General features: G+C 42.7%; 1 protein-coding gene across 4 annotated transcripts in view; it reads right to left on the bottom strand.

The window, feature by feature from the left end:
* Positions 1 to 21,466, bottom strand: part of NCOA6 (nuclear receptor coactivator 6) — a 410,255-nt gene that overhangs the window by 57,928 nt on the left and 330,861 nt on the right. For 2 of the 4 annotated variants that reach the window (XM_078652166.1, XM_078652165.1), the window contains exon 13: positions 17,293 to 17,441. The exons of 1 other annotated variant lie outside the window; for it this stretch is intronic. In XM_078652166.1, the coding sequence (XP_078508292.1) occupies positions 17,293 to 17,441 (149 nt within the window). The remainder of the gene's footprint in view (positions 1 to 17,292; positions 17,442 to 21,466) is intronic. One more of the 4 variants, XM_078652167.1, reaches the window with a different exon arrangement.

Here is a 21,466-nt window from a genome sequence, read left to right as displayed (position 1 = left end):
GTTCCCACCCCCTCCCGCTGTCCGTGTCCCCCTCGCCCACCCGGCATCTGGACCGTTTTGTGGCGGACTTGTGGGCCGATCGAGTGCCCACCTCGATTGATGGTTATCTTTAAAGAGCCGGTGCCCACCCGGCATTTGCCCGTAAAAATCAGCCCCCGCCTGCCTACCTAAGGAGAAGGGCCGCTGCGCTGCCCGCAGCGACCCGGAAGTGGTTGGCCGGCCGGCCGGCCAATCCCAGCGCGGCCGGCCGGAAGTGCCCGCCCCCGCAGCCCGGGGGGAAGAAAGAAGAAGCATGGCGGCCGGTTTGCAGGGCTCCAGTGATGCGAGGGAGCCCTGCTGCATCTAGGAGAGCCCAGGAGGAGAGGAACCCCGCCCGCGGCCCCAAAGCGACCGCCGGAGGAGTGCTGCAGGGAGCAAGGCTCCCGTGTGAGGAGGAGAGCCCCGCCCGCCAGAAGACAGTCGGTGAGTGCGGGTGCTTTCAAAGAGCATTCTTGCCGTGTGGATAGCTGTTGTGGAACAAACACATTTTAAAGTGGGTTAATGTCCTTGTTATGAGTGAGTAGCTAACCGAGCTAACTTCTCCATTCTGTACAGAGAGCCAGCGATGTGAACTCGTCTCCGTGGATGGGTACGAAGGTTTTTTTTTTAGATCTGTGCAGAATACAAATTCTACATTGTATTTGGAGGGGGGGAGGAGGGGGGCTTGCCCGGTGTTGGGTTTTACACATATTTGCAACACGAAATAGCTAGCTACAGGGTGGACAAATCGAGTGCGTGTTCCTTTTCTGGATTTTGGTGGTGAGGGCAAGGTTTAAGCGGTTTATCAAACGTTGCCACTGGTGGGGGCACACAACATTTCTGGGAGCAGTGGCCTGGGGGCGGTTGAGTGTATAAAATACAAAGAGTGTGTCTGTGCCACGTCAGGTCAGCGTGTCCTCCTCGAACACGAATCTAAACAACCACAACTCGTGTACAGTTGCAAACCCACACACGTCTGAATCACCACTTCGTCTCTGGGGGTGTCCCCGAAAATGTGATTTATTAATCGCTTCATTTTAAATCTATGCCTGTCTCGACTCTCCGACGTTGGCAGAAATCAAACAGACAGGTCGAAACCCCGCTTTTACCTTTCACTTCCAACAGCTACTTACTTTGCTTTCGAGTGGTAAACCACACCCTCCGCCAAGAGAAGTTGTGGTTTGTTTTTTAAATCTATGCCTGTCTCGACTCTCCGACGTTGGCAGAAATCAAACAGACAGGTCGAAACCCCGCTTTTACCTTTCACTTCCAACAGCTACTTACTTTGCTTTCGAGTGGTAAACCACACCCTCCGCCAAGAGAAGTTGTGGTTTGTTTGGTGGTCTTAACACGCATGCATGTCTTTCTTCCATTACAGTACTTCATTTGCCCATCCCTACCTGCATAGGCGCCACGCAGAACAGGCTTGATGTGTGCAAATGCACATAGTTTGACAGTAAGTGCCTGACAAGCGCCGTCATGAATTTAGAACTATATTCAAAGTGTATTTTGCGCATTTGTTTATTTTCACTCCGTAGTCATATGTTGCTAGTGATATCTGTCTATATATCTATGAAAGCAAAAGGATTCTTCAAGTGTCTTCAAGTATCCAAAATGCAAGGCCTGCAAATATGGTTTAAATCAACAAAAAATTGATACTCTACTGGGGGAACATAAAAACATCAAGGAAAGGATAACACGTGAAACCACCCACGTTGTATATGCCCTTAAAAGCGAATGTGGAAAAGAATATAGAGGAAGCACAGAAAACAAACTGAAGCTTAGCATACTTTAACATTTAAGGGCAATCAAAAATAAAGACTATGCATATGCTATCGCAAAACATATTTGGAATACACATGAAGGTGTCTATGACAATCTTAGATTCTGTAGAACACATTCCCTTTAACATCAGAGGAGGTGATCGGAATCGTCTGTTGAGACAGGCAGAATCGAAATGGATCATTTTGAAGGGAACGGAGATGCCGTGGGGACTCAATGCAGATGCTGAACTGCATAACTTTCTTTAATTGGAAATAACTGAATCACAAGAGAACTTGATTTGCAACAAAAACCATTTTTTTAATTAATTTTTTGTTGAAAACATTTTTGTTTGAAAGTTACATTCCTTAATGTTGTGTCTCATAGCACTAGTGGCACTTTTGGTAGAAGAATGTTTATGCATCACAGATGTTTTTCTGACTATCTCTGCATTTGATATATCATTCAAAGCTAATGATTGCACTTAATGACAAAAGTCAAACTAATCTAGAAGCTCCAAATGAAACTCCAGCTAGAACCTGAATTTGATAAGCCATGTAATATGGACAATATTTACACCGAATCAGGTACTTCACCATGATTTGGAAAAGCTTATCATTCTGATATATTTATATACATACCTTTTTATAACAAGCATTTACAATGCAACGGTTTCGCCTTTGGAAAAGTTTGAGCTATTGGCATTGTAAATGACAAAATTTGTATTTATGTGTTGGTTTTGAAAACAGATAAATAAATGGCATTGTCATTTACATTGCTAATAGCTCTAACTTTTCCAAAGGCGAAACCGTTGCATTGTAAATGCTTGTTTTAGACATGTATCCTAAATAACGATGATTTAGGATTTATAAAACGAAAAACAGAGTTCCATCAAGTTGAAAACACATGGACTAGGGTGGTAACAATTTGAAAGTAGTTCACAGGGGCCAACTAGGTGGACAATGTGGGCATTTGTTAGGAAGTGTGATAAACATAAGAAATACAAGGCATCTCAATGTGATCTTGCAGCCCCTTAGGCTGTAAACTTGATTCATTTGATTTTGTAGTAATATCTGATTGTGGCCTTTTCGCAACATGGTACCATAATTAGAAACCTAATGACTTTATTCAAGGAAGTGCGAAGCAACCACTGATGGTTCTACATGGTTCATTATGTTGCTTTGGTGTTCATTGTGTCTTCTTTTGATTTTACTCTTGGTTTTGTTCATTTACTGCTTGGCACATGAGAAGTTCAGGGAAGGGATAAAATTACATGTGTCATTAGGAAATAGATCTTTGATTTCTTATTTCAAGCCGGATTATGGGTTCAAAATCTTCTTACCCTGTATCATGAGTAGCCCATTCATATGGGTGTCATGGCCCTATCCTCACTATTTTTTGCCCCTTTTTTCTACAATGTCAATAGTGAATAATATACTATTATTTGCTATTTGCCATTAGCATAATAGAAAAAATGCCAATCCCCCCTTTTAATGAGAGTCAAGCAGCCTGAAGCAGTGGAAACTGTATGATGACTGGCACAGAGTCTACACCACCCATCAGGCACATTTTCTAGGTCTGGCTAAGTGACAGCTTGGTCACATAGGCCTGCCAGCCCTCACTGCATCCCCTCTGATTATGCACAGAAGCGTCAAAAGTAGCCCCAGGTGATGTAGGTTCAGCTCTGCAGTGCTTGAGCCTATAAGCCAATTAGCCTGCCACTTCGGCCTTTCCCAAATCGTGTGAACTTTGGCAATGGTGAGGTGAAAAAAGCAAGAGACTGCTCTAAAGGTAGCTGACGTGCGGCATATCAGCATGGACCCGAGGTCACAGGGTCATATGCTGCAAGTATTGTGCAGCCTTCACCTTGAAGGAAACACTGTGTCAGGGAGGAAGCTGTGCGTCTTCATAGAGGGTTCATAGGGCACCAACCGATGAGCAGTTAAATAAGGACGCAAGTGTACAGCTGAGGATAAATATATTTTAAAAAAACGACTTCAAAATGTTGTGTGGGTGTAAGTTGGTTTTTGTGTGTGGCGGTAAGTATGTGTGTGAGAGAAAGTGACTGAGAGGTAGAGACTGAGTGACTGAAAGCTAGAGTGAAAACTGCATGTGCATGTGCTTGCGAAAGGCATTATATACAACACGGTGCTTGCAGCCTGCCCATTGCTTATAATTAATTGGCTTCACCGTCACTCATTTTCTGCTTCCTAATTGGGCAGTGCCTGCCAGCTTTCCTTCCTCTTCTTTGCTTGGGAGCATCAGCCAAGTACATATAGACTGTCTTACATTAGTGTCCTTCCACTGCTGCTTGTGTTGGGATTGAGGTACTTTTTTTTCTTATTACCTCCCTCATGTAAGTCTCTTCGATATTGATCTATGTCACCCAGTCCCCTGCCTGTTGTGCTCGCGAGTGTGCTTCTTCCCACAGTGTTCCTTCTGCGACCCCCCAGTCTTCCCATGTTGCTTTTATTTATGTTTTGCAGTTTTATGTAGTGCGAACTCGCCCCGAAGATATTAAAAGCACTTTACATCAGTACAGTTACATTACACAAGGACTTTTTTTTTTTTTTAGACAATGATTTGCCCAGAATGACAGCATGTTGAGCCAGCGCAGAGACTCGAACCTGGTTCCCCACTTGCAAAGTCAGCAGCTCTGGCCATAACACCACATGCTTTCCCCAAAGTTGTTTTCACTTTCCACCTCACAACCTCCCTCATTTTGCTTCTGCGTACCCACCTTGTTACTCCCCTCCACCACCATTATCTGCATTCAACCCACATTGCTGTCGTACATGAATGTTGTAAACAATAAGATGATATGTTGGGCTAATGTAAACGTTCCGCTGCAAGGCATTGCGTCAATCCTTTAAAGTAAACTGCAGGTAACATGTCATTTTTTGTTCCCGAAGACGCGTGTGTGTCCCCCAGACAAGACTCACCTCACATGTATGTTTTAACTTTATTTCTCTTACAGTCCGAGATAGATGCCTACTGCGCTTGCATAAACTCCAACTGTAACACCGGTTTTGTTCCGACTTGCATGTTTCTCTGTCTGGGTCTTCTGTTTGCTACTGCTGAAGGCTCCCATGCATGCACCACAGCCTGTGCAAACTCCACCATAAAGCATGAAGCCCGCACTGCAGTTTTTAAAGCTAGTTAGGTAGCAAAAATGGGACAGTGGCAGTACCATTTAAACAGAGATGTGTATGCACACAATTTTAATTCATGCCACACAATGCCAGTCCATTCCACTGTAAATAAATCCACTCCACTATACACACATCCACTCCACAAAATTTCACTCCACATAATACTACTCCACACTACTCACTGCTATTCCACTCTACACCATGCCACTCCACAGCGCTGTGCCACTTCACACAATGCCATTCCACGCTACTCCACTCAAAGCCACTCCAAATGTAATTGTATTTCTTTAGCACTTACTATCCCCTGAGCTGACACTTAAGCCACTTTGTAGCATGCAACTCCACTCCACTCAAAGCCACTCCATTCTACACAATGCCACACAATATCACTGCACTCAACTGTTATTGTATTTATATACGGCCACATGCATCAACCTATTTAGGAAGTGCAAACGGTGCGAATCGGTAAATTCGGCCGTTTGCGCTTCCTAAATAAGTTTTTGGGAGGCATGAAACAATTTTTGAAAATCCGCATTTTTTTGCAATTCCTAAAAATGCGAATGCATTTAAGGAATCGCATTTGTGCGATTCCTTAAATGCAATGCATGAATTTGTAAAAAAATGCGAATTTTGAAATAGGAAGTGCAAATTAACACGAGGTTGACCCTTGTGGTAATTTGCGAAATTCTTTAAAAAAGCACAAAAATGCATTTTGGAAAGTGTCATGTTACACACACACACACATGTCCTTTGGACATGTGTGTGTGAAACTTGCACTAAAACAAACATTTCAAGGGTGCGGGGGGGGGGGGCCTTTGGACGCCCCTCAGCACCCTTGCAATGCATCAACAAAATGTAATTGGCAAAAAAAAAATTCTCAAAAAGGCATTGATTCCTATGGGCCTCTAGGCCCCTCCTGTCACTGATTACCCTTCCAATAACTCTAACCCCATTCCCAACGGCACGCTGGACACAATCATGACCACCCTCCTCCAAGTGAAAGAAGAGCTCCACTCGCTCAAAGAGTTACTCCTCACGCACACCGAGCACCCCCCCTCACCACCACTTCTCAACGAATCATCAACTCCCCTCCACATCCTAGGCACCCCTTACATGGGACTTCTATCCCCTCTCGCAATACCTCCAACAGGCCTAAGCGCACTATCAAGACACATCCTAATCGCTCCTTACATTGGACCTCTATCCCCTCTCGCAATACCGCCAACCGCCCCCAGCGCGCAATCAAGACTCTCTCAGACCGCGACATACACACCCTACTCAGCACATATGTCCCGGCAACCCAAAACAGCTTAACCACCACGCACATGTCCATTTCTACGATTCTCTCCAACCCTAGTAGGCACCCCACGCATAGCAACAGAGGCTCTGTCACCAACAACCTCACTAAAGTCCCTCTCACTACGGAACCCTCCACCTCCCCTTGCACCCCCAGACTCAAATGCACACTTCTCAACTGTAGATCGGCCCAAAAACACTCTACAGAGGTCGCTGACCTCATCTTGTCTAGGAACCTTGACCTGGCCATACTAACTGAAACATGGTTAACTGAATCCTCCAATCCTATCATGGATATCCTAGTCCCCCCAACTACTGCATCACTAGACTTGACAGGTCCACCAAGACAGGTGGCGGAATCGCCTGCATTTACAAGAGCAACCTCTCTATTAATAAAGTCACCGCCCCTTCTCTTACCTCCTGTGAATACTTCTGCCTTGATGTCACCAGTGAGAACAAACCTGTATGTTCTCTACACATCATGTACCACCCCCCGGGGGACAACCTCGTCTTCTCCCAACAACTCATGGACACAATATCAATCAACGCAGGACGGCAAAACACACAAATTTACCTTGGTGACTACAATCTCCATTGGAATGATTGCAGTGACGCAGTAGTTAATAGCCTCAAAAGTTTCCTTACCGCTTCTGACCTCACTCAAATTTGCAACACCCCGACACATGACAAAGGCTCTATCCTCGACCTGGTCATTTCCAAAGAAGGCACCACTCAACTCGACTCAATCCAACCTTGTGACTGGTCAGACCACCATATTATCACATTCCTCATCAAGGAAAAAGTAAAACTCATCCCGGTGCAATACGCCATGCCCAAAGTTTGGAAAAGAGACATGAGGAAACTCAATCCAAACTCTCTCCCCCCCAACAGCTGCAATCTCCTTCTCCCCCCTACCGACGCTACTGACGTTCAGGACCTAACTGACCACTATCTCAATTCCATGGCCTCAATAATCAATGAGGCCGCTCCAATGCAACTGAAAAGAGTATCCACTAAGTTATCCAACCCCTGGTACAACGGGAGTCTCAATGAAGAGAGACGGGCTATGCGAACGGCAGAGCGCACCTGTAGATCAGTTCCCTCGACATTGCATCTCAAAACTCTGAGGAAAAAGAGAAATGCATACTTCAGGAAAATAAAACGCTCAAAGTCAGAGTTCTTCAGAATCCAGCTAGACCAAGCAAAAAACCGTCCAAGTAAATTGTTCGAGCTAATCCGATCTCAATCTAAGGAACAACCCCCAGCTGTCGACACTATGAGCACTACTCCTTCCTGTGAAGATTTCTCAGCTTTCTTTAACAAAAAAACTGACAATATAAGGAGCGACCTCCTCAATGACGCAAGCCTTTACTCAATACCCAACTGCATAACACCCAATAAACTAAAAAACAATGCGACATGGTCATCCTTTGACACCTACTCTGAAGAAGAAATTGACAGAATACTCAGCACCCTAAAACCATCCAATCACCTCACTGACCCTCTTCCTGCTAACGCCGTAAAAGACTTCATCCCTTTGCTACTCCCACTCTGGACTAAAATTATCAATAGCTCACTACAACAAGGAACCATCCCGGACTCCCTCAAAGTTGGACAAGTTACACCTTTACTGAAGAAACCAACAGCCGACCCCACTGATCTAAACAACTACCGTCCGATTACCAACATTCCCACTCTCGCCAAACTTTTAGAAAAATGCGTCCAATTACAAATGACAAAGCACATAGAACAGTTTGATCTCCTCAACCCACACCAATCAGGCTTCCGAGCAGGGCACAGTACTGAAACCGCTATGACTCACATAATTGACGACGCCATCCAAATCTTAGATCAGAATAATACCTGCCTCCTCATCCTTCTTGATCTCTCTTCAGCATTCGACACAGTGAAACATGAGAACTTACTCGAACTCCTAAAGACAAGAATGGGCTTCTCTGGGACTGTGCTTCGTTGGTTCACTTCCTTTCTACACAACAGGTCTAAAAAATTCAAGAGCTAAAACCTGATGTCTTCCCCAGTACCGGTATCGTTAGGTGTCCCTCAAGGATCCTGCTTATCCCCTACTTTGTTCAACCTAGTTATGGAACCTCTCACCACCCTGCTACAAGCGTCCAATGTACACTTTCACATGTACGCTGACACTCAAATATATCTCAAGTTACAATCCCCCAAAGACATCATGAGTCTGAATTCAACGATCAGAAGCACCCAATCTTGGCTGGCCGATAACCACCTCAAACTCAATGCTATGAAGACTGAGTTCCTCCTAATCTAGGCATAACACTCGACACCAACCTCAACAGGCAGCAGCATATCAGCAAGGCTACTAAGGGGGCGAACTTCCAAATAAATACCTTGAGGAAACTGAAACCCTTCCTCCCAGCAAAAGACTTCCAAACAGCAGTACAAGCTCTAGTCATCCCTCGCATAGACTACGGCAGCGTGGCCCTCTGCGGCCTCCCCCTAACGACAACTGCGCCCCTCAGAGCATCACTAAATGCGGCAGCAAGACTCATCACTGGATCAAAAAAGCATTCGCATATCTCCCCTGACTTCAAATCCTTGAACTGGCTGCCTCTTGAAGCCAGAATACAGTTGAAAATTGCCTGCATGACGCACAAGGCTATACACCTGAAATCACCCAGCTACCTCACTCATAAGTTGACAATTTCCGGTGGGTCCAGAACTACCAGGAGCACAAACAATCTTCTGCTGAAACCGCGAAGATTCCGGAAGGAAAAAACTTACAAACGCTCCTTCTCTGGAATGGCGCCTAGGATCTGGAACGCACTTCCTCCTGAAACGAGGCTCATCTCTTCCTCCCTTCTTTTTAAGAAAGAAGTCAAAAGTATCCTTATGGCTAAATACACTTGAACAATTCGTTTGATTTACATTGCGAACAGTATTACCAGTTTTTTGTTATGTTATAGCCTATATATTCCTATGCACGTGTGTTTTGACTTATATTAGTCTAAAGTGCTTAGATCCTTGCTCCCTCATATCAGTTTTTTCTCTATTTCTGTATTATTTACAGCGTTTTGATGGCCTACGCTCCAACTATGCCTTGCTACCTCATACCTGTACTATACGTAATATTTTTTATGATAATATTCTGTAGTATTTACAGCGTTTTGATGGCCTGCGCTCCAACTACGCCTTGCTACCTCATACCTGTACTATACGTAATATTTTTGCTATGTACATGAACTTGATGATCTACCTCCCTACTATGCCCCCTTGTTCCCCTACCCTTCCACCTGCCTTTGTAAAGCGCTCTGTTATCTGCAAAGATCTTGTTCGCGCTATATAAAACTCTCAAAATAAAATAAAATAAAAATAAGGAATCGCAATTTCCGAAAATTAAGAAATCCTAAAAACTTTTAGGATTTCTTGATGCATAGGATTTTGCAATTCCTAAATTGCGATTCCTTAATTTTCGCAATTTAGGAATTGCAAAATCCTACAATGATGCATGTGGCCGATAGTGCTTAGTACCCCTGACGAGGCATTGACATGCTTTGCAGCAAGCAACTCCACTCAATGCCACTTCACTCTACACAATGCCATGCTACTCCACTCAATTCGAATTGTATTTATACAGTGTTTACTACTCAGATGAAGCATTTAAGCACTTTGTAGCATTCCACTCCACGCAATGCAACTCCGTTTCACACAACGCCATTCCACACACACAATGTTATTTCCACTCCACTCTATTGTAATCGTATTTATATAGCTGTTACTACCAGACGGGACACTGAAGTGCTTTGCAGAATGCCGCATCACGCCACACAATCCCACTCCACTCCAATCCGCTCCACACCGCTCCACACCACACCACACAATGCCTCTCCATGCCACACAGTGCCACTCCTCTCTGTTGCAAAACTAAGGATTTGGCTTAGTTATACAAGGTTTGACTATCCCAGCCATGGATGCCTGAACTTCGTTCAGGGCACCAATGCTTGAGCGTGAAAGTACAAGTTGCTATAGCCCCACACAACCCTACTCAATACATAGTTGATGTGGTGTCTGTGCTTTGTTGGTTACTAACAATCTCTTAAAAAGGGGTCAGAGAAGCAGTGGTAATTTAAACCCAATTTTTACTTTATAATAATCACACACAGGTACTGCACTAAGAAAAAGACACTTTATATCTAAAAGTGCTTTATTTCAACAGGCTCTTAGCACATGTAAAATAACCACACAGAATATTATTAAAACAGCACTAATGCATGTCACTAACCACAAGAATAATATGAACACTTCTAACGTGGTTGAAATATTATCTGGCAACCTAACACCCTAAAGACTACTTCTACATGCTATACTATAAGGGCATGGGGTAGCTTAATGTGCACCTAGAGTTTCTTCGGATTCAGCACACTGCATACCAGTTTACAGCAAGAAGCTTTAATTATTGGTAGCTGGGTGAGAGCATTCCCTCAAAAGGAAAACAAACATCAGCTGGGCTCTGTTCCTCTCTTCTCGGACTTGGCTCAGTATCAGCTCTCAATGTAGGACTGGATGCTGCAGCAGTACGGTAATCTGGCTGTCTTTGTCAGGATCTCTGGCAGTATTTGTGCGATAATCTGGGGTGAAGGACCGCTCTATCCAAGTGGCCACTTGATGAACCTTTTATACTATTTACTACCAATCTCATCTTGCATGAGGAATTTCTGACGTAACCTGTATGCATCAATATGCTAGTCTTAAGATGCAATAGTATACACCAGTATGGTACATCAGTTAGGATTACACTGTTTTTGTCCTTTTCATTATCTGAACTTGAAATATAGATAACAAGGAACTTGCCCAAGACAGATGATGCACTGGGTGTGTTATTGGTGTCATTGCCTGGATGATTTGACACCATCACTGGTTCGAAAGATAAGGACAGACGGCATCTATATCAAGGGTAGACATGCAGATGATCAGGCGGAAAATTGAATATTGGCCTGCTCAAGTCTTTCATTAGGGTCTTTACGTCAATTTCACTCCACACAAAGCCACTCCACTCCAGACAATCCCACTCCACACTACGCAATGCCACCCCACTATAGCCAATAGTTCTCACATAGATGAGACCTATTATCCTTGTGTGTTGTTAGATGGGAACCTACAAATGGTGGGGCATAAAGTATGACAGAGTAACATTAGGAGCAATTCATTGTCGCAATTAAGCTGAAATGGAAGAGGCGGGAAGAACAGAGCTGGAATGTCTGGATGCCCTCTTCACCCTAGAGCAGTAAAACAGAAGGAAGAGTAGTTCCATACCTAGCAGGGGCAATCAGTCTGCTAATGTGTTAGATCAACCTCTACTTGCATAATGAGCAAGGAGCTTAAACCTACTATATCACATCTTCTGCACTGCATGACACTGTACAGCATCCACTATATCGTCATAGTACTACATTGCAAGGCAAGTAAAATCAGGGTCAATGCAGTTCTGCAGCTACAGCGTTTTCTGCATAATTGTGGCTTATCCACACAATCCCTCATTGTCTGCATAATTTGCAGGTTGCAACAAAAAAATGTTTCCACCTCAAAAGGATGAAAAGTTACTACAAGCATTGGCAATGCCAATAGGTATGGCTTACGAATCGACAGTGCCTTAGAGTGTTAACGCGTTCACCTTTGTTGTAGCAGGAGATGGATGGTCTCTGCAGACTGTGCTGCTGATAAAAGGCGGGGGCGGGAAACAAAAGGTGCAAGTGGTTGGGAGCTCGCAAAGGACAGTAGGAAGGCAGAGAGAATGGCAATGTGTGGAGCAAAGCAGGGAAGTAGCCCCCTGATTTATGGACGCACTTCTACAATTGTTTTGGCCTGCATGAGCCGGCCAGGGGCTGGGTGTGAATGAGCACAGCAGGGACTTCTGCCTCGAAGGCACTGACATCTGCTGTAATTAACTCCCTGCAGCCACCCACTAGTGCCCGGCCTCCTAAAATCTGGGGCTAGGAAGTGCCCACCAAGTGTCACCCGGGGCGTGTGCCGCATGTCTTTCCGAGCTCTGACTGCCGATATGCCCAGAAGGGGGCGGGTGTGATCAATCAGCATGCCCTTCAGGCACCCCGAGTTTTCATTATACGTTCACCTGGCAGAGGGGTGGGGTTGGAGAGGGATGTGGGACAAGGAGCTTGTTCATCTACAACAAACAATAGGTGAAGTGAAAAACACGCCAAGAAGAGAGGCATTCATGGGGTTTGGTGGGTAAGGTGTGTTCTGTGTTTCTCCAGATTATCGCAAACAAACAAAAAAACAAGCACTGGAAAAGCCTACGGGCCTCGGATTTTGGAACTGTTGTCTTTCTCAGTGTTTTTTTTTAGCGATGCTGTTCATTTTATAGAGGAACCACAAACCAACAGAAAGACTTGTGTGACATCTATTTTTTATCCATGTGAAACAGATCGGTAAATAAATAAAAGTTGAATATTACAATTTTTTTTAATGCCCAATAAAAACAAAATGCAAGAAAGAGCCGTGCACAAATGAATAAGTAGTGCTGATAGAGGTGACGAGAAGGGCGGGGGTGGGGTGGGGGATAAGGGAGGGGGAAGTACAAAAAAAAAGAAGCCCGATTAAAGCTGACGAGAAGGGAGGGGGAGTGGGAGCAAAGGAGCCATTAGAACAAGCTCTGGCTTTGCGCGGAGGGGGGCGGGGGAGCGGATTCCTTTGAAGTGTCAACCAGCATGAGTGCGAGAGAGGCGGCTCACAGGCTGACAATTGGTGTGCGATGTGCACGCGCTCGCACACATGCACTGTAGGCAATCTGCCCAGAAAAGCCTTGAGTACATTTCTGAAAGTCCCTTACATAAGTCTCGCAGACAACACATGCGCGTGGTCTAAAACAAGACCTAAAAAGGCATGTGTAAAAGGGTGTAAATCCCAAAGAAAGCATAAAAAGCCTAGTAGAAATCCAACAATCGCATGAACCAGAATTTAAGGAAGGGCCTCAGCCAGCAAACCTGTTGCAAGACACTGAACTACACACATGTAATTGCCAAAACAGAATCTGCACTGACCAAGAGAGAATTCAAACTGAGTAGAGAGGTATGCACCAGACTTTTTTGGGCAATGAAATGTGTGCATAGGAGACTGCCACCTCTTCTTTGCACACATCGAATTATGCCTGAATTTGGAGATCTAGAACCGGTTGTACTAATAAAGAGCTCATCAGTTTTAGAATTAAATATTTTTGGGCAATTTTTCAGAATCATAAAGCATATCCCTTCTCAACCCCAATACATCCTTATGGCTTTTGTAAAAAAAAAAAAAAAATGATTCATTCACTCTGAGGACAGTATCTGTGAATCTATTTAAATCTTCTCACTAAAAAGGTCTGACCTGAACAAAACTGTGATAACTTTGGATAAAAGTGCAAAAGAGCACAGCCCTTTTTAGTATTCTTAACTTGTGCAGCTGAGGTCTTGGCCTCCTGTGCAAGTATGCCTGTGTCAGAAGCACCAAGTTGGATGCTCACGCTCCCCACCCTCATCAAGAAAGGCAGCACTCCATCATTAGGTGAGCTGCCACAAACTCATCACCGCCACCACAGCACATTAAACTCTTTGCTATGGCAGGACATACAAGGCAGGGACGCATCTCAGGCAAGAACTTACTTGCAGGCAGCGCTGGGAGCGACTAAACTCTCTGCGCTTTGGGACATGCAACTTGGGCATAACACTTTTAAAAAACTAGTTTGGAAAAATGTCAAATCACTTTCCTTACTAGAGGACAAGGCTGCTTTTTCCAAATTACCTGTCTCTGTGAAGAACTACAACAAGCCCGCCAACTGCTCCTTAAGGACCAGTTTAAGCAGAAAGGGATCAGTACCAGAAGGCAAACGGTGCTCGCCTGCCTGAATCCTGCAAACACTAAATTGAACTGCAGATATGTCAAATTTCTCGCAATGGTCGAGCAAAGAATTCCAAGACTGCCAAAACCGGGGATCAACATCACAGATACAGGCTAACAAGCAGACGGACAGAAGGAAGCAAGGGAACCCACTGTTCCATCTTTATAAAAAGTTGCATGGACAGCCACACTGTACCTTTTAATTGTACGTTTATTTTTTAATGGTTTTAAAGTTTGATATTTTATGATCTTCTTGAAACATGTTTTGCACCGGTTTTAATTAACTATGCATAATAAACTTTACCTTACCTTATCATTAGGTGAGCTGTGAATTCCAAAAATTGTAATGGTCTTAACCATAGGACACTTTTACTCTAAAACAAAATCAACAATTGGAGCTTTAAAACCGAAGGATGGACAGTTCTTCGCAAAGTATGAGAAAAATATGACTTGGGATGAAAAGGCTCAGGGCTTCTGGTCCTTTAGAAAAAAGCTGTGCAGCAGGCCCCTGTGTGATGGATGCTTTCCTTTCCTCTTCATTAACATTCTCTTAAAAGGGATTCTGTCCATAAAATATAATGGAAATCGTTGGATGGAAAAGTGACAAAACGTTGCAAATTTGTATCAGTTACTAAAAACAGTGATGCCTCCTAAGTAGTTCTAATAATCCCAAAACAGCATTAGCAAAGAGAGCCTGTTCAAATTACTTACAGTACATAAAGCCTCATAACTACTGGACACTCAAGAATCCGCCTCATGGAAAAAATGAGGGAAGAGAGAGAATCGGGTATCTTGCCCAACCTTAAAAGCCTCGAAGGAAGTAGCTCTCAAAATCATCAAAAGTCAACTTAAAAGGAGTCTTGCCAGGGATATCTCGGGTTATGGAAAACCTGGTATCAGTCATATAGCTACAAAAAAATTAACACAGTAAGGAGAAAAAGCAGAATCTGTATGTTCAGTAAGAACTTTGAGGAAGATGTAGAGAAGGATCTCCTTTGAAACCTATTTCCAGACGAACCAGGATATGAATGTAATAACAGCACCCAAGGCTAATTGGGTTAAGGACAGCACTCATTTGACTGCCACGAAGAACTTTAATTAAAAAAGGGGTGGGTTTTTAACTTTTATTAGACATAAAGGGTATCCAATGAGTGCCAGAATATTATCAGATGTAGCTAGGAGTGGCTCAAGCACTGCAAAAATTATTCAGCCTGTATTGTTCTTGCATTTATGTTTCCAATTAACAGAAGAAGAAAGCTGTTGACGTATTTGGACAAAGCGTGATTAACTGCCAGTCACATAGAATACTTCTGGTACAACTTTTCTTTAAAAATATATCTCTATACATCTATCTATCTATCTATCTATCTATCTATCTATCTATCTATATATATATATATATATATATATATATATATATATATATATATATATATATATATATATATATATATATATATATATATATATATATATATATATAATAAACGTCTAGTTTAAAACCGGTTCATTTTCGGAGCAACCACTTTGAGGAGGGGCTGTGGCCTTAGGGAGAGATTGCTGTGTGTAGACAACCTCATGATCTCCAAGCAAGAATTTGTTTGAAGTTTGTCAACTGTGGCAAGAGGATTTTGTCAGATGCTTACTTAATTTAAGTGCAGCCAATACTTCCCTTTCAATGGAGACTAGAAACACTGGAACTGGCACCCACATATCATACATCCTTTCAAGATGGCCAAATGGGCCACTGCCAATACCACAATAAAAATGGGGTAAAGTTACCCATAAAAATTAATGAAAAGGTTGTTACTGAGATAATGAAAATAAAGGTTGCAACCAATGGCGGTGAAAAACAGAATCTCTGAGGAAGAGCTATTCATGAAGATGTGAAGAGGAACACTAAGAGAATAGGTGGGATTAGAGTACTAGTGAGAAACTACAGATCCGGGGCAATAGCTGTGCTTTTCCCCATAATGTATTGTTCCCACTGGATGGAAATAGTAAACACATAAAATGAGGTGGTGTGATATTCCGAAAATTCAAAGAGGTAGCATTATAAGCTTTCAAAATCCTTAAATTAAAAATAAATACTGTATCAATACAGGAACTCGTGTGAAGTTCACAATACTCAATATCATAGGTGCACAAAAGATAGAGGCAGAAGACCTTCCAAAACAAATACTGGTGTGCAATTCAGATTTGTTTCCTGTAAACTTGCCTAGAGGTCATCCATAGTTAGAATCAACATAAAAATAGTTAACCCCTTACTGCTCTACATATGTGCGTGTATACAGCTACCTGGTACTAAAAGGGTTAATTATGATTTAAGCATATGAAAGTATTTCTCTAACCTTGTTACATCCTTAATTCCATAAAGAGAAACAAATATCCAATATATCACAATGTTCCTTGATTTCACTGCTTTGCACATGTGGATTCCGCGATTGCTGAAGTGCTTATTGAAGAAAGGAAGCACAAGACTGGAATGGTTACTGTATACGGGGCAGTAACAGTTCTTGGTACCCATGGGCAAGTGTTTACTTCATGAATCCTAGCTGAGGGGCTTAAATTGCTGCTAGCCCCTGCTAAGAGTTAATCTTGTTCATCCAGGATAACAGGTTTATTTTATATCACAGATTTGGTTAAAAGGTTCTTGTACCAAATCCAACAGGTATAGTCACTACTACAACACAGGCTGTAGGAGATGGTCTCTTAAGCAATCTAAGGCCAGGAAACAAAAGATTATCCAATGAAGTCAGAAGAATCCACTGTATTTCATTTCATAATTGTTGAAAGATGTCCACACATGTTCATTCCATGATTTAACGAAAACGTCAGGTTTAATCCCAAGAATCTCATCTCAATCATGTTTTCATGCATGCCCAGTTATGGAAAAATGCTGCTTTTAAGAGTATCCTTTTAGCTTGGAGGCTTATTTGGGTCCGGAATGCAAATGGCTCAGTATCCCAGTTTTAGGTTTTAACTAAGCAATTCTAAAACTAAATTGCGGGCTGAAGGTTTCTATCACCCATAAAAACAAGGACAGCTATGGCTGCAATGTCCTTCTCTAGACACTTCGCATTGAAGTTGCCCCACCACATGACTGGAAAGGCAATGATGAAATGAGCCTTTAAGTGTTGCGCAAACATAACTGCTGGAGTCCGTGCTCTAAGACTGATGCACACCTCACCTTTAGAATCACTGGATGCAGAACTCGGCCTGGATAACCTCTTGCGCTGGCCATTTTCTGCAGCTTCCTGCAAAGCAGAAGACTCTTCAGTCCTTGAATTTCGTCTACTTGAAAGTTTCGACTTTTCAGGGACATCTTTTGGCTCACTACTGAACGAAACAATGAAAACGTACATCTATATTTTTTTGGGGGAGGCAATAGGCCTTCATTTGATATGCATTAAAGTTGACTCAACTGTAAATGTACTTAAAACCTAAACCATCAACTCGGGGACACCTCTGGAAATTTTTATTATCTGGCAGTGCCATTTAATGATTGATCCCTCCAAGACTATTAAGAATATTCAGCAATTAGATCCTAAAAGCAAGAAAATGTGCATAGGTGTTTCTAAAGCATCAGACAAGACAGCAAGTGGCTGCTATCAGGAGACAAAGATAACGAGAGAGACCAAACTAGGAGAGAGAAGAAGGTATAGTGACACAACAAATGCAGGCTTTTAGAACAGCAGAACATGGGTTAGAGCCTGTGTGTGTAGCAAAGTCAACAAGAAAGAAGAATGTGATTTTCAGGTGATACCTATACTTTTGATGTTTTCTTTCCATCAGCAATGAAAGGAATCCGAAGGTCTAAAACACAATTAATATATTCTACAAGAGATAAAATTCATAGATCCAGGTTCCAGTTAAACCTTCTCCTGACTGCCAAATTGGATCTATTTCTTGCTTGTGCTATGGGGTGAAACCTAACCGAATCATGTACCAGTGACAGAACGAAAAAAGAAAAAACATTCCCCCACAAAAATATTTAAGTCAGAAAACTGTTAGCATTAAGTTTCACTAAATGAAAATTCTATATTCTGCACTTCATTACTAAATACTTGAAAAAAGCTCACAAGATTTTCCACTAGATTACCCACATGTATTTTTCATTATACTCCCCTAGGGACTAAAAGTTAACTAAAACTAGCCCTCCCCATTCTGTTGCATCTAAAAGAACTACTCTAATCTGCCTTTAAAATAATACTGAAAGCGCACGTATCAAATAAGGATGACTATTCCACAATGTTATTCTAATCCCAAAACTTGGCGTACAATTTTTCATTGTCTTTTTTCCCACACAAAATAACAGAATTAGTGTTAAAAAACGTGATACACTCCTGTGTAGAAGAATTAAAGCCCCTTTTCAGTCAGCCCCTTTTCAGTCCATCATCATTCAGGAAGACCTGAAAGCTGGGATTAACCTCTTTTTACAATGCAAGAATTTGATTTTTTTATTTTGTTGAGCAATGATTGTACTTTTTTAATTTTTATAATCAAAATCACATTCTATGGGTGGCATAAACAGGACTTCATACCATTGTAACATTATTTTCAACTATTACAAGCCATGCTCTGCTTTTCAAAGAAGATATTTTGCATTGGCATTTTACTTTTGGTATAGAAACCTCACTGCAGTTAATTTCATGATTTTTATGGAACAGTACAGTATATTAGCAAATTTGCTTTACATTTTTGCTGTGCACTATAGTGGTCCTAATGTATTGCTTCACAATAATCAGCATTGATTTGGTCATTTTTCAAAGGCTTGAAGCACCCATTTTTATAAAGTGTGTTTACTTTGCATTTAGGATCAGTAAGTGTTTGTATCAAGAGAGCACTATTGACATGCATATTAATCCCTAAATCCTGTATGAGAAAATACAATTCCACTGGCCCTTCCACTAAACTCTCTGGAGCTCTGTTGCAACACCCCTTTTATAGTCATTGACAAACAAGTTACTTGCATTCAGTAGCGCCTTATCTGGCAGAGACTATCTAGCCGCAGATTCCTTACCTTGGAATATTCCTCAGGCATCAGACTGAATCCGGAACTTTTCAAGCTGTACACCTGCACGCCAGTAGATAGCGTTGTTCAGCTCCGTGCTGGCATTGTCCACACAGTAAGTGACATGCACTATGCCTTCATAAGAACCAACCCAGCGCGCTGACTTCAGTTTCTTTTCCAAGGCCTTCCACGTCAGAGTATGGAGCCACGAGAGAATGATATGCGTGACGAAGGCCCTTAGAAGGGTGAGCCTACAGTGAAATAATTTCACAGAGCAGGGAGGATTGGTAAGAAATCTGCACCTAGACAGAGCCTCTACCTGATAATGCATTACAGAAGGTAACTAACTTGTTTATCTGATAGAGACTTTGAGATGCAAATTCCTTGACTTAGAATAGATACTCAACCAATACCTGCCCCGAGGTGGATCTACGGAATGCATTTCAGACCCAAATGTCATGCAGGACTGAACGAACAAGTTACTTACCTTCAGTAAAGCCTTATCTGTTAGAGACTCCATCTAGCCACAGCTTCCTTACCTTAGAATTCTCCCCAGGCTTCAGACTGGATCTGGAAACGTTTTTGTGAGCAGTACCCCTGTGCGCCCATAGGCATTGGAGTTGTCCGCACCGGAAGTGACATGCGCAGAGCCTATATAGGGCACATGCCAGCGTGCTGATGTCTGTTACTTTTCGCGACTTTCCACTCCAGATGAGCGGAGCACCCTGACCACTGGTGTGGAAAACAAGGTCCCTGAAAGGGAAAAGAACACTGTCCTTAGAAATCCGTTCGCAGACCAGGGAGGGTGGTTGGACGGGTAAGGAATGTGCGGCTTGATAGAGCCTCAACCAGATAAGGCGTTACTGAAAGTAAGTAAGTTGTTCACCAAGTTGTTCTAGCCGCAGAGTCCCTATGTTAGAATAGATACTCGAGCAATACCTCCATGCAGGTGAGTCTGCGGACTAATTTCACATGAGAAGTCCTGCAGGCTCCAATGGACAAAATGCCCATCCCTACAGACATGACTATCCATGCAGGTGGTGCTTGGTAAACGAGTGCAGAGAAGCCCACGTTGCTACTTGGAAGATGTCCAGGATCGGCACTCCAAGTTAACAAGCATTTGCAATGCAATAGGTCTCGCATTAGGAAAGTTTGAGCTATTGGTATTGTAAATGGTAAAGTTTTTATTTATGTGTTGTTTTTGAAAATAGCTAAATTAATAGCTTTGTCATTTACAATGCCAATAGTTATAACTTTCGCAAATGTGATACCTATAGCATTTGTAATGCAATATGTTTTGTATTTACATGACTTAGATGTATTGCTATTACAAATAATAATGGCGTTTAATTTTTTTAAATAACTAATACTTAAATAAAAGTTATTGTAATTTATAATGGCAATAGCTTAAACTTTTCTAAAGAACTTTTGTGAACCAAGACCCACATTCACGCTTACCAAAACAATGACACCCCCCTCCCAAAAAATTAATAAAGAAAAGAGCAACCGGACACAAGATCGGGCAGTTGTTAGAGACGTGCCAACACAAGCAAGAGACAATAGTCTGTCAGAAGCAGATGGGCTTGTAAAAACCTGAGCTAAACTCGTGGGTCCAGTGAAAACTATACTGCAAAAATATCTTACTATGCTCTTGTGCGCAGGGCGGAGTTGACAAAGCGCCGAGTTGTGAAACGTAAACTAAAATTAAATGGCAGGCTTTTTTTCCTTGCAGATAATCACGTTAAACAACTCAGTGGGTGAGAGGGCAAAGATGCGTTTCAGATGCAATTGCAAGCATCGCACTGCTAACATTCCTTCGAAAACCTACAAAAGGCGTAATTTACATGATCAATGCGAGCAGCAACAGTTAAAAACGTCAAGACAAACTCAGAAAGGAAAACTAATGTCATGTTGCCACTATTGCCAAACACATCCTCGTCTAAAACCTGGTGCACGGTGGTGCGCTTGCAACACACTGCGAAACGCTCTGCTTCGAGGACAGCACGTGCTGCAGGTGTTGCCCGCGAGGGTTGCCAGTGGGCCGTTGTGCCAATTCGTTGTAACTCAACAGAAATGGGGCAACTGCTGACAAAATCTGCCGACCACTGCACAATACAATGAAAAGGAGAGGTACAAAGAGAGGGTGAAGGGATGGGGAAGGAGGACAGTCACAGAAGGGCCAACAAACTAGAGGAAAATGAGAACCAGCAAGGGAGCTGAATAACCTATAGAAATAAATTTAAGGCGAGGGAGATCTGTTACAAAGGGCATGTCCGTGTTGGAAAGAGGGGAATCCAGATAGACTATAGATCCAGCAGGTATTACTGAGTTGGATCCAGGGCAGCCCCAG

The sequence above is a fragment of the Lissotriton helveticus genome, chromosome 7 (genome assembly GCF_964261635.1).
Source record: "Lissotriton helveticus chromosome 7, aLisHel1.1, whole genome shotgun sequence".
Lineage (NCBI taxonomy): Eukaryota > Metazoa > Chordata > Amphibia > Caudata > Salamandridae > Lissotriton > Lissotriton helveticus.
Note: the sequence above shows the minus strand (reverse complement) of the source record. Positions and strands in the feature narration are given on the sequence as shown.